The sequence below is a fragment of the Hemicordylus capensis genome, chromosome 1, assembly GCF_027244095.1.
Source record: "Hemicordylus capensis ecotype Gifberg chromosome 1, rHemCap1.1.pri, whole genome shotgun sequence".
In the NCBI taxonomy this organism is placed as follows: domain Eukaryota; kingdom Metazoa; phylum Chordata; class Lepidosauria; order Squamata; family Cordylidae; genus Hemicordylus; species Hemicordylus capensis.
Genome location: NC_069657.1, coordinates 126,263,873 through 126,282,087, shown reverse-complemented (window position 1 = coordinate 126,282,087; position 18,215 = coordinate 126,263,873). Strand labels below are relative to the sequence as shown.

General features: G+C 45.1%; 1 protein-coding gene across 1 annotated transcript in view; it reads right to left on the bottom strand.

Annotated features, from left to right (window-relative positions):
• Positions 1–18,215, bottom strand: part of PTPRJ (protein tyrosine phosphatase receptor type J) — a 168,195-nt gene that overhangs the window by 69,473 nt on the left and 80,507 nt on the right. Inside the window, exons 2-3 of the mRNA XM_053277986.1 lie at positions 3,978–3,996; positions 3,137–3,358 (exon numbers count right to left, since the gene is read on the bottom strand). Coding sequence (XP_053133961.1) covers positions 3,137–3,358; positions 3,978–3,996 — 241 coding nt within the window. The remainder of the gene's footprint in view (positions 1–3,136; positions 3,359–3,977; positions 3,997–18,215) is intronic.

The window sequence follows — 18,215 nt, the reverse complement described above, 5'->3', positions numbered from 1 at the left end:
ACCAATGGTGCCAATGGCAATTTCTTCATGGGACAAAAATTAGCTATGGGGGACAGTGATTTCTTTTTGAACTGCAGCATGGAGGAAGGATTGGGAGGAGACCTGGTCTTGTGGCAGCAAGCATTAATTGTCATCTTTGCTAAGCAAGGGGCACATGGGAAACTACACGTGAACACTATAAGATATTTCTTTTAGGGGGTGGGGCCATAACTCAGTGGAAGAGAATCTGCATTCTTGTGTGCAGAAGGTCACAGATTCATTTCCTGGCTTCTCTGGGTAGGGCTGAGAGAGATGCCTGTCTGTAATCTAGGAGAGCCACTGCTAGTTAGTATAGACCAGGGGTGGACAAACCTGGTCCTCTAGCTGTCATTGAACTACAATTGTCATCACTCCCAGACACAAATTTGGTTGGGGATGTTGGGTATTGTTGTTCAACAACTGCTGGAGGGCCAAGTGTGCCCATCCCTGGTATAGACAGTACTGAGCTAGACAGTCCAATGATTCAGATTGGTATAAGGCAGCTTCCTATGTTCCTAAGGGTTTAATACCTTCCCCTCTCATTGCAATCCTATCAGACTCCTCTGCTATTACTATTTAAGAAAAAATACACAAATGGAAGGGCAAACTATATTATTAACATAATGTGTAGTTTGGACCTCACTTCATGCTCTTCTGGGTTTTGGACTCACTTCGTTGAAATATACAGGTCAGTATTTCTCAAACTTCCAAGGATCAAGCCTTATTTTAAAAATTAAAAATTGGAGGCATGTTTCACTCTTGCACTTAACATTTTTACTTTCCACCTGCTGCCAGAGTGGTCCAACTCCTGTTTTTCTGTGCAAGTCACTGTCCTGGGTATAGCTTTTCCAAAGGCAAGGAATGAGAGCAATTGAATTATGCAAACACCCACAATATCCTTGCATATCCAAAGATTCAATAATGGAGTCAAATGAATGCAAAAAAAAAATTTAAGGACATGAAAATGAGAGAAGAACTTTCAGTTGGGATTAGAAACTGATTATGAAGCAGGAGGTTTGAGGAAGACCACAAGGGTGGCAATCAAAATACAACAGAATACTGTTTGATGTACATCTTCAAATTGTCATAGAATCATGGAGATAGAAAAGGTCTTATAGGCCATCTTGCTCGATCCCCTGCTCAATGCAGAAGAAAGAAGTAGAATATTAAAGGATATTATACTGCTGTCTATATCTTAAGGAATTTCAGATTTTTTTAAAAAATTACCATAGTTACCCAAATCGAAGACTCCTCTGAATTTAAAAAGTAAAGTAAACACTATACCTGTGTAAAAGTAAAGTAAACACTATACCTGTGTTTACTTGAAAGGAACAGGACTCTGAATTTAATATGACCTCCTAATTTCTAATATCAAAAAACTTGGGGGGAAACCTAATCTTGGATTCAGGTAAATACAGTAATTGCACAAGGTTTGATTGTTATAGGTGGTGATGTTAATTAGGTTTTAAATGCTCAGTGAATGAATGTAGATATCAGAGAATGTTATGGCCAAGATCCAAAGAACCATGAAATCAGTAGGCTTGTGCCCGAAACGTTTTGGAGGCCATTGTAAAGGCCTCCGAAACGTCTCGGCGCTGGGGCGGGATTCGGTGCTTCGGCACCGGCGGGGGTACTACTTTAAGGGTGGGGGAGGGTGTACTCACCCCCCGCCGCGTTTCCCCCGCCGGCGCTCTCCAAATTTCAAGCCCCTCAGGGCGGCAGCGTTCCTCCCTGCCGCCCCGTTCCATCTGCCGTGCGCACGCACAACAGGCGCACACGCGCTCGCAACTTCTGGCCACTTCCGGCTGACGGGGGGGGGACGGGGCGGCAGGGAGGAACGCTGCCGCCACGATGGGCTTGAAATTTGGAGAGCGCCGGTGGGGGAAACGCAGTGGTGTGTGTGTGTGAGTACACCCTCCCCCGCCCTTAAAGTAGTACCCCCGCCGGTGCTGAAGACTATTCGGGCACATCCCTAGAAATCAGTTCTGTGAGCACAAGCATGGTTTACACTGCAATCCTATGCATTTTCACTCTGAAGTAAGTTCAGGAGGGCTTACACCCAAGTAAGTGTGCACAGAATTAAAGCCTTAGACTTTCCCCACCTCAAAACAGAAACCACTCTTTCCACATGGCAAATTACTTTTGAAACTAAGGAGAGTTCCAAAAGCAGTTTGAAATATGACAGGAAGCCCAACTGCTCAACATGGAAAAATTAAACATTCTACTAGGATAGCGCAAGTCCCTTTTGTAACCATAAGCAGCAATTTGGATCCTCCCTCAGAAAAGAAACATTTAATTAAGGTTACTATAAACTACAATTCATTAATTTTGTTTTTAAATGGTTCAATGGAGGTATACAAATATTGGTTTACATGATTATTATTTTTACACATATTCAGGATCCCTTTCCTTTTGTATTCCCCGAATCACTTAATACTACTGAAAAGACAAAGTAATATTTATGCAGACCTTACTCTACCAAACGGGTAGGCAACCTTGGCTCTCCAGCTTTACTGGGCTACAACTCTCATCATTACCAGCTGCCATAAATTATAGCTAGGGATGATGGGAGTTTTAGCTCAGCAACAGCTAGAGAGCCACAGTTGTCTATCGCTGCATTACCATTTTCTGCCATGCAGAAGAGTGATCATAGGAAGTTTCATTAAGCCTGTAATATATTAATCCAGGAAAACAACTCAATGCAAGAGATTGCAATTAGGGAGATCATTCCAAGGATTCTCTAAAACATTTATTCAGTTGCAAATAAAGGAGATTATGAAAGGCATGATTGTATTACCAGCATCAATACATGATTGTATTGCCAGTATTACAAAATCTTAGAAGCAGAATGTGAAGTTTCTTTGGAAACTTTTGTTTAGAAGTGGTACATAAATATTTGTTGTTGTTACAAGTGATGATTTGACCATTTGCTTGGGCAGTCACTTCTACAAGTCAGTTAATAAGGTATCTCATTGGAACCAGGGGTGTAAGAAATGCAAGTGCTTTGAAAGTTAATTTCTCTGGATTTAATATATAACACCACCACTTCTATAGGAATTGCCTTACAACCTATACAGGATTCACATATGACTCTTGGAACTTCTAGGCTATTGCTTACCTGTTGTAATGTTTTCACAGCATGTTCCATTAGAACTCTGAATATAAACAATATACTGTATGCCAGGTTTAAGTCCAGATATCAAACCAGGTATCAAATTTGTTCTATTAAAAGTAGCCAGTGTTCCATCTATTGCAGTTACATTATGTATTGAAATGTTGGAAGGTAACTGAATATGTATTTCAGTTTCTGTTGAATTGAACACCAAACTGCATCCATCACCTATACAGAAAAATGTTATGAAAAGAAGAAAATCACTACATATTCAGAAGACCACAGCAAATATTATTTGTCTCTTACATGTGTTCTCTGGATGCATGACACTGTTCTGGATGGCATGAGAGAGGGGGGCAAACGGTAGCCAGATCCAACATAGAACTGATGCAGTGCACTTATACTGGGCGAGGGCATTTGCATGGCACTGCAGAGTTCTTAGTGACCAAGATAGGTAGCATTCTTACTGCCTTTCTGCTACTAGGAACAAAGAAGAATGAGGCTTTCTGCAAGTACCAGAAATGTATAGAATGTGTATTCCGAAGAGACAGAAGCTATTGTAGTTGCAATGGTGCAAGCCACTGCATGTGATCTGTGTAGATCTATAAGGATGAGGTGTATGATATGAAGGGAAACAGGCTACCTGCCAATGAACGTTTAAATATTTATAAATGACTAATGGTGGGGGGGGGACCCCAAGAGTACTTCAGGTAATATGTCAACTGCACCAACATAATTGTGGGGGCTAGATAGCAATTACACAGCTGTATTAAGGTTTATCTAGTAGTTTGTGAATAACTATTAGGTTAGAAACTGAAGGCTACATACATAAAAGGATGGTACTTACAACCAGCAGCAACTTTGATCTGCAAAAAAAGGAGAAAAAGAAGCATTAGAACAGTAAGCATTAGAATCCCAAATACTTTGTCTACCTGAATTATGTCACATTGTTAATGTTGTACCTCGGTATCAAGGTGACAACAGTGTACGTGTATTAAGTGAAAGCTAGAACATGTCAAGCTAGAGCTTCAAACCATGATTCAATCATCTTAAAGTGACAGCAACTAATATCACCATATCTGCCAAAACCACAAATTGCAGACAACAGCAACAAGAGTCACCTGAAAGTAAAGCAATGAAAAGAACAATTCCTATTATTTCCAAGGCAACATGAACTTTAACAAGCCTATATCAATGGCTACTAGTTTGGTGGGTATGGGCCACCTCCAGCCTCAGAGGCACGACGCCTCTCAATACCAGTTGCAGGGGAGCAAGAGCATGCCCTCAGCTCCTGCCTGTGAGCTCCCCAGAGGCATCTAACTGGTGGGCCACTGTGTGAAACAGGATGCTGGACTAGAAAGGCTTTGGGCATGGTCCACCAGGGCTGTTCTTACGTTCTAAACCACAGTCGTTACCAGCACTGGCCTATGCATCTTCCTCATCCCCTTGATCCAGAAACCCACAGCATGAAAAATTTAACTCCAACTAAGAAGATGGACACCCCCCTAAAGTGATGATACATGCACTAATATGAAAACACAGAGATGTACAGAAGGGAAGTGTACACTGGGGCGGGGGGCGGCGGCAGGAATGAACAGAGATGAAAAATGCAGAACAATAGAGAGAAAAGGAAGGAGTAAAGCATGCATTACCACTTCTCCAATCATGATTCTAAAAACATTATGCATACAGGTGTGTGCACACTTGTGTTAATAACTATACATGCACTCATTTTGAAAGTCAGCACGAAGACTGGACCCCTTAAAAATATAAAGTACAGATCACATGTATTGCTGTACATGTATTTTAACATGTGAATAATTGCATACAGATCAGCAGTAATGAATACACCATGCACACAATGTACATGTGCTGTATAAACATGTGAATAGGACTATGGTCTCAGATTCAAAAGATACTGTAGTTTTCCTTGCTGGCCAAGGAAATGCACGGGCTACTTAAGAAATCTAATTCTACTCCACCAAATGGCTGGAGCCATTTCCTTGGAGGCACAGATAGAAACCATATAATATTTCTTTAACATTGTGTTAAATATCATGTCAGTCATGTCTAGTTGCCCTGGAGGAAAGCAGGTCAAAGGCACTTGCCTCCGTAACTGGAATCTCCCCGTAGGCAGAGCCCAGTCGCAGAGGCAGCCCCTCTCTCCCTCTGCTTTCCTCCATGGTTGAATCCTCACTTAAAACCGCAATAACAAACCTCCGCCAACAACCAACAACACAACACAACACACACACCACTAATTGGAGGATTGTAACATGATTACTTCAAAATGGGGTGTGTGTGTGTTGTTTACAACAGACTCATTGAAAGAATAAATTACAATACAATCTTATGCATGTCTACTGAGAAGTAAGTTCCACTGAATTCAATGGAGGTAACTCCCAGGTAAACAGGTATGATTGTGTTTATGCAGTGTGGCAAGCTGGTGTCGCTTCTTCCCAATTTATTTATTTATTTTTTATTTTAGCATTTATATACCGCCTTTCGTTAAAAAGATAACCCCAAGGCGGTTTACAAAAGTTAAAAACATACAATAAAAAGACAATAAAAACATCATGTTAAAAATATAAAAACATATAAAAACAGGCATAAAAACAATACAACAAATACAACAAATAAAAACACAAAGAAGCTGCAGTAGAAAACGATCATGTAAAAGCCTGGGTAAAAAGCCAAGTCTTTAAAAGCTTTCTAAAAGCCGTGATGGAGTCCGAGGAACGAATGGCCACTGGGAGAGCATTCCAGAGTCTGGGGGCAGCAACAGAGAAGCCCCTGTCCCGAGTGCACGACAGCCGGGCCTCCCTCATTGTCGGCACCCGGAGCAGGGCCCCCTCAGATGTCCTTGTCAAGCGGGCAGCAACCCTTGGGAGCAGGCAGTCCCTCAAATACCCCGGGCCCAAACCATTTAGGGCTTTAAAGGTCAAAACCAGCACCTTGAATTGGACCCGGAAACGAACCGGCAGCCAGTGCAGCTCTTTCAAAATGGGGGTGATATGTTCCCAACGGGCAGCTCCGGATAAAACCCTCGCTGCCGCGTTTTGCACTAGCTGCAGTTTCCGGATATTCTTCAGGGGCAGCCCCACGTAGAGCGCGTTACAGTAATCCAGCCGTGACGTGACTAAGGCGTGGGTAACCGTGGCCAGATCTGCCTTCTCGAGAAAGGGACGCAGCTGGCACACCAGCCGAAGCCGTGCAAAGGCACCCCTGGCCACCGCCTCCACCTGAGCTTCCAAAAGCAGAGCCGGGTCCAGTAGTACCCCCAAGCTGCGTACTTGCTCCTTCAAGGGGAGTGCAACCCCATCCAGAACCGGTAAAATCTCCTCATCCCGATTGGCTCTCCTACTGACCAATGGCACACATGCATGAACATAGCTTGAGGAACAATCTGACCAGTGAGATTTTTGTCCAGCTGGTGAACTGAGTCAACTTTTCTTTACCTCTGCTGTGAATACATATCCAGATAGTGACAGCTGTACACTCCAGAGGTGGGGGCAATATCTGCTCCCTGAATATGGATCTTGAGACCATAAATGGGGCCCCTCCTAACACACCCTTCTTTCCACATTATTTCCTGGAGGTAATAGAAATAACCTCTCTTGTACCCTAGAGCAGGGTTTCTTAACCTTGGGCCCCCATATGTTGTTGGACTACAACTCCCAGAATTCTCAGCTGCAATGGCTTTTGCTTGGGGATTTGGAGTCCAACAACATCTGGGGGCCCAAGGTTAAGAAACTCTGCCCTAGAGAACTCTGGGTTTACCAAGATCTTGGATGACCCCCATGCATGTGCTGAACATTCAAGACAGCTGGAAATCATGGAAACTAATTCCCATGATGTTCCACTGCCCATGCATACTTGGGGCCATCCATGCTTGTGATCTCTAGGCCACAAAACTAGGCTCTTCCACTGTTCCCACTATGTCTAGTGGCAGTAATTTTACTCCATTTCTATTGTTCTCCTTTAAAAATTAAAATCTAAATGTCCCTTAAACTAAATCCAATAGTCTTTGTATTTCTAAATAATGCCATGATATGTGTGTGTGTGTTGTTTTTTTAAAAAGGACAGGCAGCATCTGCTTTCCCTACACGTTTTTCTCCCTGCTAGCTGGGTGTTTATGAGCAATTTGCCTGCTTCTTATTGTCATGAATTATCTTTTTCCTATTGAAATGATGCAATCTAGAGTTGGCCTTTAAGAAAAAAAGCTTGTGCACATAGACACACACACACACACACACACACACACACACACACACACACACACACACAATATTATTCATCTTTTACAAATTGGATACATCAAAGGGAACTATTTAAGCTACACGTGTACCTTTTTTGTAATTCTGATGTAAAGCCACTAGAGGCCACAATTAAACCACAAGTTATGTGTCGATACTGAACTTAAAATCAGGCTTTGTCAGCCATGACATTTGGCTGGGTTGCCTTCAGGATTTGGCAGGGGCAAGGGGGATCAACATTGTGTAGACTCCTTTCCTTTCTTTGCAGGCATTCCCAGAGGGTCTTATTGGGCATTTTTTCTTCTGTCTCTTGGGATTTATTGTACAAATGCCACAAGGTTCAGTCTTATTTTGCTCCACGACATCAAATCACTGAAATTGATAATTTGGAATTATTTATGTGTTCATAACTCTTCATGCCAGTTTTCATTCCGCTCTGATCCAGCAGGTCAGATCCTGCCAGTTTTCATTCAGATCTGATCCAGGCAAGTAGCTAACTGAAAGGCAAAGCTGGTTGATCTTTACCCACTACTAATGGATCAGGTCCAAGCCTGATCATGAATCATGGCCTATATTTGAAGAGGCAAGTAAAAGCACATTTTATCCATTTCCAGTGGTGACTCCTCAGTCAGTTTGTGCATGCAAGTGTGTGTGTACACACACACACACACACACACACACAGAGCAAAACAAGAATGAGCCCACAACAACATGTTGCAGTACATCTCTCTGGTATGTAAGTATTACTTGAGCTTGTGGCTGATCATAGTCAAAAACAAAAGTTAGCAGGAAAGACAGGCGTGTCTGCTCTAACTTGGGTCTTATGGTACTTTTCTAGGTGTTTGGAGGAGGCTGGTGCTCAGTTGCAGCTTCTTTTCAAACCCTCCCCCCTCAGAAACACAAAGCTGTGAAATGGTTGGTTAGAAAGCAAAAGAGTGTTTTTCACACCTTTCCTCCTCAGAAGCAGAAGGGCTTGTGACTGTCTGGAGGGAGTGTTCTTCAAAGCTGATACATTTCCTGCTGTTATTGTTCAGTCCCTCCTCCCCGCCCCACACCACAGAGTTCCATTACCCGCACCCTCCTGCTTGTCTGTTACTGTCTGAACTCACAAACACTCCATCCCATTGCCTAACACGGGGACTGTTTGGCAGTGGAGAGGATTTGGCTCCTTAGGGTTTTTCCTTCAAGTCCTTTTTAAAACAAAAACAAAACTCATCAATGTATCTGCAGGTCACTCTGAGTCTGCCAGTACCTCCCATTAGCACATAGATGCCCTGGTTATTTGTACACAAGGTTCCCAAATTTCAAACACTTTCAGAAATAGTATATATAGGTAATATCTTTCCCCTTCTTGGGGAAGCAGAGCAGCAAACAATGGTATGAGCAGACAATCTTTACAGGGAAATGGGTGGCCATACCCCCACCTGCAGAAGCAAATGCTCTAGCTAAGTAGGGAGAGGTGAGAAAGATTTCTCAGTGGAATTATTAATGACTGCACCTTTAGAAACTCTTCCTTTGGGAATTCCCACCATCTTAAGCCCCTTTTCCTTGTAAGTTTATTTAGTGCATCTCTGAACATATTAAAATCAGCTTTCCTGAAATCCAAGATACATTTTGAATATTCTCACCTTTAGCTTTCCATAATATCAAAAATACTAGCATCAACCTCATTGATCAGCTGTCCCCTATTAGGTAGGGGCAAGTCAAAAATAGCAAATCTGCTCATTCTTTCCTCAACCTGCTGAAAAATAGAAGTTGTCAGTAAAGCATGTCAAGAATTTGTTGAAAATTTCATGCTTGAGTGTGTCTCCCAACAAACATCAAGGTACTTGGTCCCTTGTTACTACTAATTCTTGCTTCCTTAAATCATGTATAATTTGATCCAGGAAAGCTTCTATCTCTCTTTGATATGGTGGTCTGTAGTAGGGATGTGCAGAACATTCCAAGGGCGGAACGTTCCAAGTGTTCCAGGTTCAAACCTAGAACAGAACTCCCTTTAAATAAAACAACCCCATTCTGACCCAGAACGTTCCACCATTCCAGCTGGCCTGTGAGGAGTCCAAGGGTGGGTGGCGGGGAGAGATACCTATAAAAGTTGATGTTACTGCCACTACTCGCAAGAAGCTGTGAGAAGAGGTGCCGCACCCGACTTGGAACGGGGTTGTTCCGATAGAACATCCCAGCACTTTGCATTCTGTTCTGGGTCTGGAACAGAATGCAAAATGTGTTTGGTGCACACCCTTAGTCTGCAGAAGATTCTGATCATGCTGTTGTATGTATTGCCTTCTCCATTTGTTCTTATTCAGATGTTCTCCACTGGACTGCCAACTATCATCTGTTGGCCAAAAGCCTTTGGGTCTGTCCCATGATTTCACAGGGAGCCCCAGTTTTGCCTGAACCTGGTGGAATTTAAGAGACAAACAAAGGCCTTTTTATTAGTATTTCCATACTTCTTGTATATTTGCTTTAATATGGTTGGATAATTTCACTTTAAGCCAATTTTTAATGCACTGTCCTATGCTTGGGTCAAGGGTATATAACAGAAGACCTCCTTTTTCATGAACCCTGCTGCCTATTAAGAGCATCTGGGAAAGTCCAGTCATGGTTGCCACCGGCTCATTTGGTGGCAGCTTGGAACAGGGTCTTCTCTGTGGCTGCCAGAGCTCTGCAATGTGCTCCCTGTCAAAATAAGAGCTTCTCAATCTCTGGCTGCTTTTTAAAAGACCCTCAAGATGCACCTGTTTTCTCAGGCTTGTAGTCAAAACTAGTTTTTAAATGGTTTAATTGTTTTTATTCTGTAAAACCCTTTTTGCAAGTAACATGAGAGGGCAACCAGGACCAGTCATTGATGTATAGGAAGACTGTCACTCCTTGGAGCCAGAGATGCACTGCCACTACTACCATGCACTTCGTGAAGATGTGTGAGGCAGATGCCAGTCCGAAACAAAGGACTATGTATTGGTAAGTATGCTCACTGATGTGGAACCTTAGGTATTCAAAGTTATTGGGGGGGGGGAATAGATAGATCGAAATAGGCATCTTTGAGGTCGCTGGAAGCAAAATAATATTTCATTGAGAGGAGACACAGGACAGTAGGAATTGTGACCATACAGAAGCATCTGTAGCGGACAAAGTTGCTTAAATTCCAGAGATCTAGAATTGGTCTTAAATCCCTATCCCTTTTGGGGATTGTAAAGTATTTCGAATAGAAACCCGAGGAAATCTGGGTGCACTTCCTTGATGGCTCCTTTTTGCAAGAGGGAATTCACCTCTTCTAGAAGGTGAGCTGAAGGAGCGGTAGTCTGGATGTCCTAGAAGGGTGGCTGGGAGGAGAATTCTATTCTGTAGCCATTGCAAATTATAGCTAAAACCCAAGAATCAGATGTAATGGTTGCCCACTTGTCATAGTAAAGGGCCAGGTTGTAGGCTGTAGGGTCGTCTTCAGTGTGGGTCTTGGCTTCTTGTTACACTGAGGTGGAGTGGAGCCAAGCATGCCATCTGGGGAAAATTGCGGCCACCATAGCACCAATGCCCCATCTGCACAGTGGTGAGCTGAGTGTAGCTGTTGCTTTGCTACTCTGGCACCCCCATGTAAGAGCATTCCAGCTGCCTCTCTCTGGTCATATTGAAACTGATTGAGAAAGGGAGCTAATTTTTTCAGAATGTTGTATTGGTACCTAGCACAGCAGGCTTGACTGTTGGCAATTTTTAGCAGGAGGTTCGTGGTAAGAGTAGATACATCTTCCTATCACATCAAACTTTTTGCCTTACTTGGCTGAAGGTGGCGAGAGGAGGCGCTGTTGGGATCTGGTTTGGGTATCACCACCGATTTGGGCACAGGATGTCTGGAGAGGTATTATGTGTTGTACCCTGTAATGCTTTCCAACTTCTTGGAGATAGGAGGAAAAGAGACCAGTTTCTCCTAGGCAGTTTTGACAATGTGTGTGATGGTAGGAACCAGCAATAGGGCCACTGTGCCTTGGTTTTTCAGCTTGAATCAGTCCAAAAACTGGGTCCTCCATGGGGGAATATTGTTTTTTGACTTCTGCTGCAGCCACTCGGAGTAGTTCCATTTACTACATGATCTCCTCCGATGGGGATTCTTCAAGTTGTTCTTCCATGGTGGACCTCTCTAACATATCATCCTCCAGAGCATCCACTTGCAGAGAGTCAGGCAATTCCTCAAAATGGTTTGGAACAGGTAGTTCATCTGCACACTCCAGGATTTCAGCACCTCTCCCATCTCCCTGCAGTTCTGGTGGTTCCCCCATCAAAGCAGGTTTTCCTGCCATTTGTCCACTGGCAGGGGATCCTTCTGGGTCAGTGGGACAGCTGTGGGATGAGGAGCCCAATGTTGCTTTATCTGCCTTTTGGTGGCTGCGATGAGGGGAGCAGCTGCGTGTTGAGCTAGGCAGTGATCTAGACCGTGAGTGCGATCTGCGTTCGTAGCAGCGTCTGTGACAGCAGGGGCCCTCCAGGAAGTTGTAGACTGGAAAATGTGGTTCAGGGGCATACTACCTATAGTGTGCCCTGTAGTGAGATCTGTGGCTGTAATGGTCCTCTCTATCACCACCCCAATAATCTTGGGAAGAGATTGGGCTGTAGGTCGCTCCACGGGCGGCTTTGAGGAGGCACCATTGAGTGAGGCTCCGTATTCTTTACATGTGGAGTGGGAGCCAGCTTAAGGACTGGCACTGTTGCGCCCGATGCTGCACCTGATACTTCAGCCAGCATGGGATCCCTGGGTATAGATACAGAACCCAGATCTGCCTGAAGAAGCCATCCCCACCTTGCCAGAGTATCAGAGGTGACTAGGGGGTTATTGCCTGCTACAGAGATGCTTGCATGGAGGGCCTTTCTCAGAGGAGAGCACCCAAATGGGAGGCCCTATTGCGTCTTGCCTGTTTTGTAAATCCCAGGCAGACTGTGCAAAAGTCCACTCTATTGGATTCCCCAAGGGACAGAATGCACCTGGAATGTCTGTCCAAGGAGGGGATCTTAGCAGGACAATGCGAGCAGTGCTTAAAAGTATTTGTAGCTGCTGCTGCCACAAGGCATTGTCGACCAGAAGAGCCAAACTGGGGTGGGGGGAGGGGGTCCTCAAGAAATAAATTCGCAAAATGGACAGTCAGAAAGAGTACTGGAAAGTAAGGGAAGGTAGAAAATAAGAGGTAAATAATAATAGGAGGAATAATACAGTCCATTTTCAACAGGAAAAGCCAGAGAACATTTTTGAAGACCTTGCTGTTGCGATGGCTGAGAAAAGACTGAGGAAAGGAGGCATTCTATCCTATAGGGGGAGTTCCCACTCTTTCCCCCCTAATTTGATGAAGCTATGGAATGTTCCACACCCGTGGCTCAGCACAGGCGCATATTCCATGTGTGATGCACAGAGACCACAAAGAAGAACAGGTGGTATATAAATATAAAAAATAAATATGCTATGTTTTTACTGCAGGATCATTATTAATGCTATATTTGGACTATTTTGATTTGAAATTTAAATTATTTTGCTTTTTAAAAGTCTAATAAACAAGTGGAGACGCACTATGTGTCCTTTTTAGAATTGGTGTGCTAGAACACACTGGATAAAAAGCATATCTTTACCCCTCCTGAGTAAAGAGGCACCTTTTAAAGTGGTGTATCTCTTATATTAATCAGAGGGAGAGCAGCTGTCCCTATCTAACCCCAGCACAGCATCCTTCCAGTGGCTGTTGCTGGTGTCTACCTTATGTTTCTTTTTAGACTGTGAGCCCTTTTGGCACAGGGAACCATCTTATTTATGTATTTTATTTTTCTATGTAAACTGCTTTGAGGACCTTTGTTGAAAAGCAATGGTGTAATAGTAGAAGTAGTAGTAGTAAATTCTAATCCAGCACAATCTTTATGCCTTAACGTAGAATATTGAAGTGAAGCCAGAAAAACCTGAAATAAAGTAGTAATTATGAGTGAAATCCGGCTTCACTGGAAATTCAAGAGAATTGTGCAACTTACTTCTAGGAAGTAAGGAATTTCTCTAAGAACTTCTTATGTTCAAGAACCCAACACCATTACATGGCTTAATAGACTATAGTCAGTTATCCAATCCTAATGTGTTAGCAATAACTATGAAGGTTATAGTGCTTAGATAATGAATTATGTTTACAAATTTTACACACACACGAACCTAAGCAAGCAAACAATCAGCTGGCAAACCAAAAGATGTCAAAGAGCCCTGAACTTCCCACATCATTTGTATATCTCATAAAACTGGAGCAAGTTAGCTTCACACACTCTTAGTAATTCTGTATATCTGTGGCTGAATCATCTTTGTAGCTATCACTGAGAAACCTGACAGTTCACTGTACAGCTTAAACAACACACAACATAATGAAAAAAATTGATTTTTAACATTATTAGACTTTTTATTCTCATGTATGTCATGTTGTGTATTAAAAAAAATAAAAATAAAAGCTTAAGGTGGTATAATTAAATGTCACTTTAAATAGATATTTGCTCAAATATTTCCATTCAACAACAAAAAACTACATGTTCAAACTTTACAGAAAGAGATTAGTTTTGTATAACAGGTTTTCACTAGAAACAGTTAATTCAAGCAACAGATAGGGGTGTGAAAAATGTTTCAAGCTCAAAGTGTTCTGAGCTCGAAACGGCCCATTTCAAGTGTTCTGAGCTCAAAACAAAACATTTAAAATAAAGGGCCTCTTTCAAGCTTGAAAAAAAGAGACCCCATTCTGAGTTGAAACTTTCTAGCGCCAACCTGGTATGTATTACAGAGACCTGACTGGAGGAGGCTAGGGGCCCAGTGTGGTCCCGGCTTCTTCCTCCAGGCTACTCTGTTGAGGAGCGGGTGAGGGACCGTGGGCGGGGAGGTGGAGTGGCTGTGGTCTATAAGAATAACCTTTCCCTTACCAGGATCCCTGTTAGAGTGTCGGACCTGTGTGTACTTAAGTCTGGGGACAAGGGATAGACTGTGACTTCTGTTGGTGTACCGATCGCCCCGCTGCTCAACAGAGTCCCTAACTGAGCTGACGGACTTGGTCTCGGACTTGGTGTTGGAGTCCCCCAGGCTTGTGGTGCTGGGGGACTTCAATGTTCACTTTGGGACCAATTTGTCCGGGGCAGCTCAGGAGTTCATAGTGGCCATGAAGACTATGGGCCTATCCCAAGTGGTCTCGGGGCCGACGCACATTGCTGGTCACACGCTTGATTTGGTCTTTCTGATCAGGGTGGTGTTCCGTGGGTGGGGAATCCTGTGATTTCCCCATTGTCATGGACAGACCACCATCTGGTTAAGGTCGGACTCACAATCGCTTCCCACCTTCACAGGGGCGAGGGACCTATTAGGATGATCCGCACGAGAAGATTATTGGATCCAACAGGATTTCAAGAAGCCTTGGAGGGATTTAGTGTTGGCTCTGCTGATAATCCTGTTGATGCCCTGGTGGAGAATTGGAACAGCAAACTCACTGGGGCAGTAGACATGACTGCTCCTAAGCGTCCTCTCCGACCTGCTTCAAAACTGGTCCTTTGGTATACGGAAGAACTACAGGGGCTGAAGCGGCGAGGTAGACGACTGGAGCGCAAGTGGAGAAAGACTCGGCTTGAATCCGACAGATAGCAACATAGAGCTCATTTGAAGACCTATGCTCAGACGATACATGCGGCAAAGAAGCGATTCTTTTCTGCCCGTACTGCACCCGCAAGTTCACGTCCGGTGGAATTGTTCAGGGTGGGAGAGGGCTAGTAGTGTCCCTCCTCCCTTGAATCAGAATCTGGAACCATCGATTACCCGCTGTGATGTGTTTAATTAATTCTTTGTGGGGGGAAATCTTTCGTATTTGGGCCAACTTAGACTCTGTCTCCACAATTACCTCAGTGTCTGATGTGGAGGTGTCCAGCGACTCCTCTTGTGTGATTAGGTTGGATCGGTTCCAGTTTGTGACTCCTGAGGATGTGGACAAGCTGATTGGAATGGTGCGGCCTACCACCTGTTTTCTTGACCCTTGTCCGACATCGCTTATATTATCTGGCAGGGGGGTTGTTGTAGAAGGCCTGGTAGAGATTATAAATGCGTCTCTGAGGGAAGGTAGGATGCCTCCTTGTCTTAAGGAGGCAATTATTAGACCGCTTCTGAAGAAGCCTACCCTGGATCCCTCGGACTTGAACAACTAGAGGCCTGTCGCCAACCTTCCATGGCTGGGCAAGGTAATTGAGAGGGTGGTGGCCTCCCAGCTCCAGACAGTCTTGGGTGAAACTGATTATCCTGACCCATTTCAAACTGGCTTTCGGGCTGGCTATGGGGTGGAGACTGCTTTGGTTGGCCTGATGGATGATCTCCAATTGGCAATGGACAGAGGAAGTGTGACTCTGTTGGTCCTTCTGGACCTCTCGGCAGCTTTCAATACTATCGGCAATAGTATCCTTCTGGAGTGTCTGAGGGGGTTGGGAGTTGGAGGCACTGCTTTGCAGTGGTTCCGCTCCTACCTCTTGGGCAGGTTCCAGATGGTGTCCCTTGGAAACTGCTGTTCTTCAAAATCTGAACTTTTGTATGGTGTTCCCCAGGGCTCCATATTGTCTCCAATGTTGTTTAATATCTACATGAAACCACTGGGAGAGAACATCAGGAGATTTGGTGCAGGGTGCTACGAGTATGCTGATGACACCCAAATCTATTTCTCCATGTCAGCATCATCGGGAGAGGGCATAACCTCCCTAAATGCCTGCCTGGAGTCGGTGATGGGCTGGATGAGGGATAACAAAATGAGACTGAATCCGGCTAAGATGGAGGTACTCATTGTCCGGGGTCGGAACTCGAGAGATGATTTTGATCTGCCTGTTCTGGATGGGGTCACAGTTCCCCAGAAGGAACAGGTATGCAGTCTAGGGGTCCTTCTGGATCCGAGCCTCTCCCTGGTGTCCCAGAGGTTGAGGCGATAGCCAGAAGTGCCTTCTATCAGCTTCGGCTGATACGCCAGCTGCGTCCGTTTCTTGAGGTGAATGACCTCAAAACAGTGGTACATCTGCTGGTCACCTACAGGCTGGATTACTATAATGCACTCTATGTGGGGCTGCCCTTGTACGTAGTTCGGAAACTACAACTGGTCCAGAATGTGGCAGCCAGGCTGATCTCTGGGTCATCTTGGAGAGACCATATAACTCCTGTATTGAAGGAGCTACACTGGCTGCTGATATGTTTCTGGGCAAAATACAAAGTGCTGGTTATCCTATATAATAAAGCCCTAGCGTGTGCGCCCATGTCTCTGGTGTCTGCGCCCATGTCTCCCTCGGCCGTGCGCGTGTGCAGAAGAGCCAAGGGGGAAACAGCCGCAGGCACCAGGCGGCCATGTTGGCCGGATGGCCGGCCCGGCCATGGGAAGGACCAGACGGACTGCGGGGAGGGCAGATGCGGCAGCAGCGGGACTGGCCCTGCCACAGGGAAAGCTGAGGCAGTGGCAGCGGATCCGGCCCGGCTGCGGGGAGGGGAGAAATGGCGGCGCCGGGTCCGGCCCGACCGCACGAAAGGGAAAGGCGACGGCGGCGGGATCGGACCGGCCGTGGGGAGGGGAGAGGCAGCAGCGGTGGGTCCGGCCCAGCCGCAGGAAAGGAAGAGACGGCGGTGACGGAACCGGACCTGACCCGGAAGGGAGAGAAACGGCGGCGGCAGGACCGGCCTAGCCAGGGGAAGGCGAGACAGGACAGGGGCGTGACCAGCCCGGACGAAGGAAAACCAGCGGCGGCGGGACCGGCCCGGACCCGCCAGGGAGAGAAACAGCAGCGGCAGGTCCAGCCTGGCCATAGGGAGGGGAGATACAATGAGGGCGGGTCCGGCCCAGACGAGGGAGAACCAGAGATGGCGGCGGCGGGACCGGCCCGGTCCCGCGAAAGTAAGAAACGGCGGCGGCAGGTCCGGCCTGGCCATGGGGAGGGGAGAGAGAACGAGGGTAGGACTGGACCACCGAGGGAAGAGCAGAGACGGCGGGGGCGGGACCAGCCCGAAAGTCCAAAACAAAAAAGGAAAAAAAAAAGGTTGCACTAAGCACAAAAGTCCAAAACAAAAAGTTGCAATAAGCACAACAAAGAAAAATACACAGAGCTGCAGACAGAAGCAGCGGCCAAGTCCGACACCCCCCGCCCGCCAAATCACCCGGAAGCCAACACTAACAATAAAATAAATAGGCACACACAAGAGCAGCACCCCCCCCCCCATGCCCAAAACCAGAGCAGAGGCCAAGAACATAGGAAAGTCCACATCCCTTGATGTTGAGGAAATACGGATCTAACAAACATATCTGCACAACCCTACTAGCGCCCGTTATTTTAATGGGCTTAAAAATACTAGTAACCTATAAAGCCCTAAACAGTTTGGGCCTTGGGTATTTAAGGGAATGCCTTCTTCTGCATGAACCCCATCTCCAACTGAGATCTGCTGGAGAGGTCTGTCTGCAGCTGCCACCGGCTCATCTGGTGGCCACTCAGGGACAGGCCTTCCCTGCTGCTGCCCCGAGGCTTTGGAATGTGCTCCCTAGTGAAATAAGAGCCTCCCCATCTCTGACAGCTTTTAAAAAGTCTTTAAAAAGACATTTCTTCACCCAGGCTTTTAATTAATGTTGCTTTAATGCTGTTTTAAAATATTATTTTTTTATTTTTTTATTGTTGTAATGTGTGTGTCTCCCACCCCCCTTTTGGCTTAACAAATGTTTTACTTTGTTTTTATTCTGTTGTAAACCACCCAGAGACGTAAGTTTTGGGTGGTATAAAAATGTTTTAATAAATAAATAAAATAAAAAAAATTTGAGAGTTGTTTGTTTGGGGAGAGTTGGTCTACC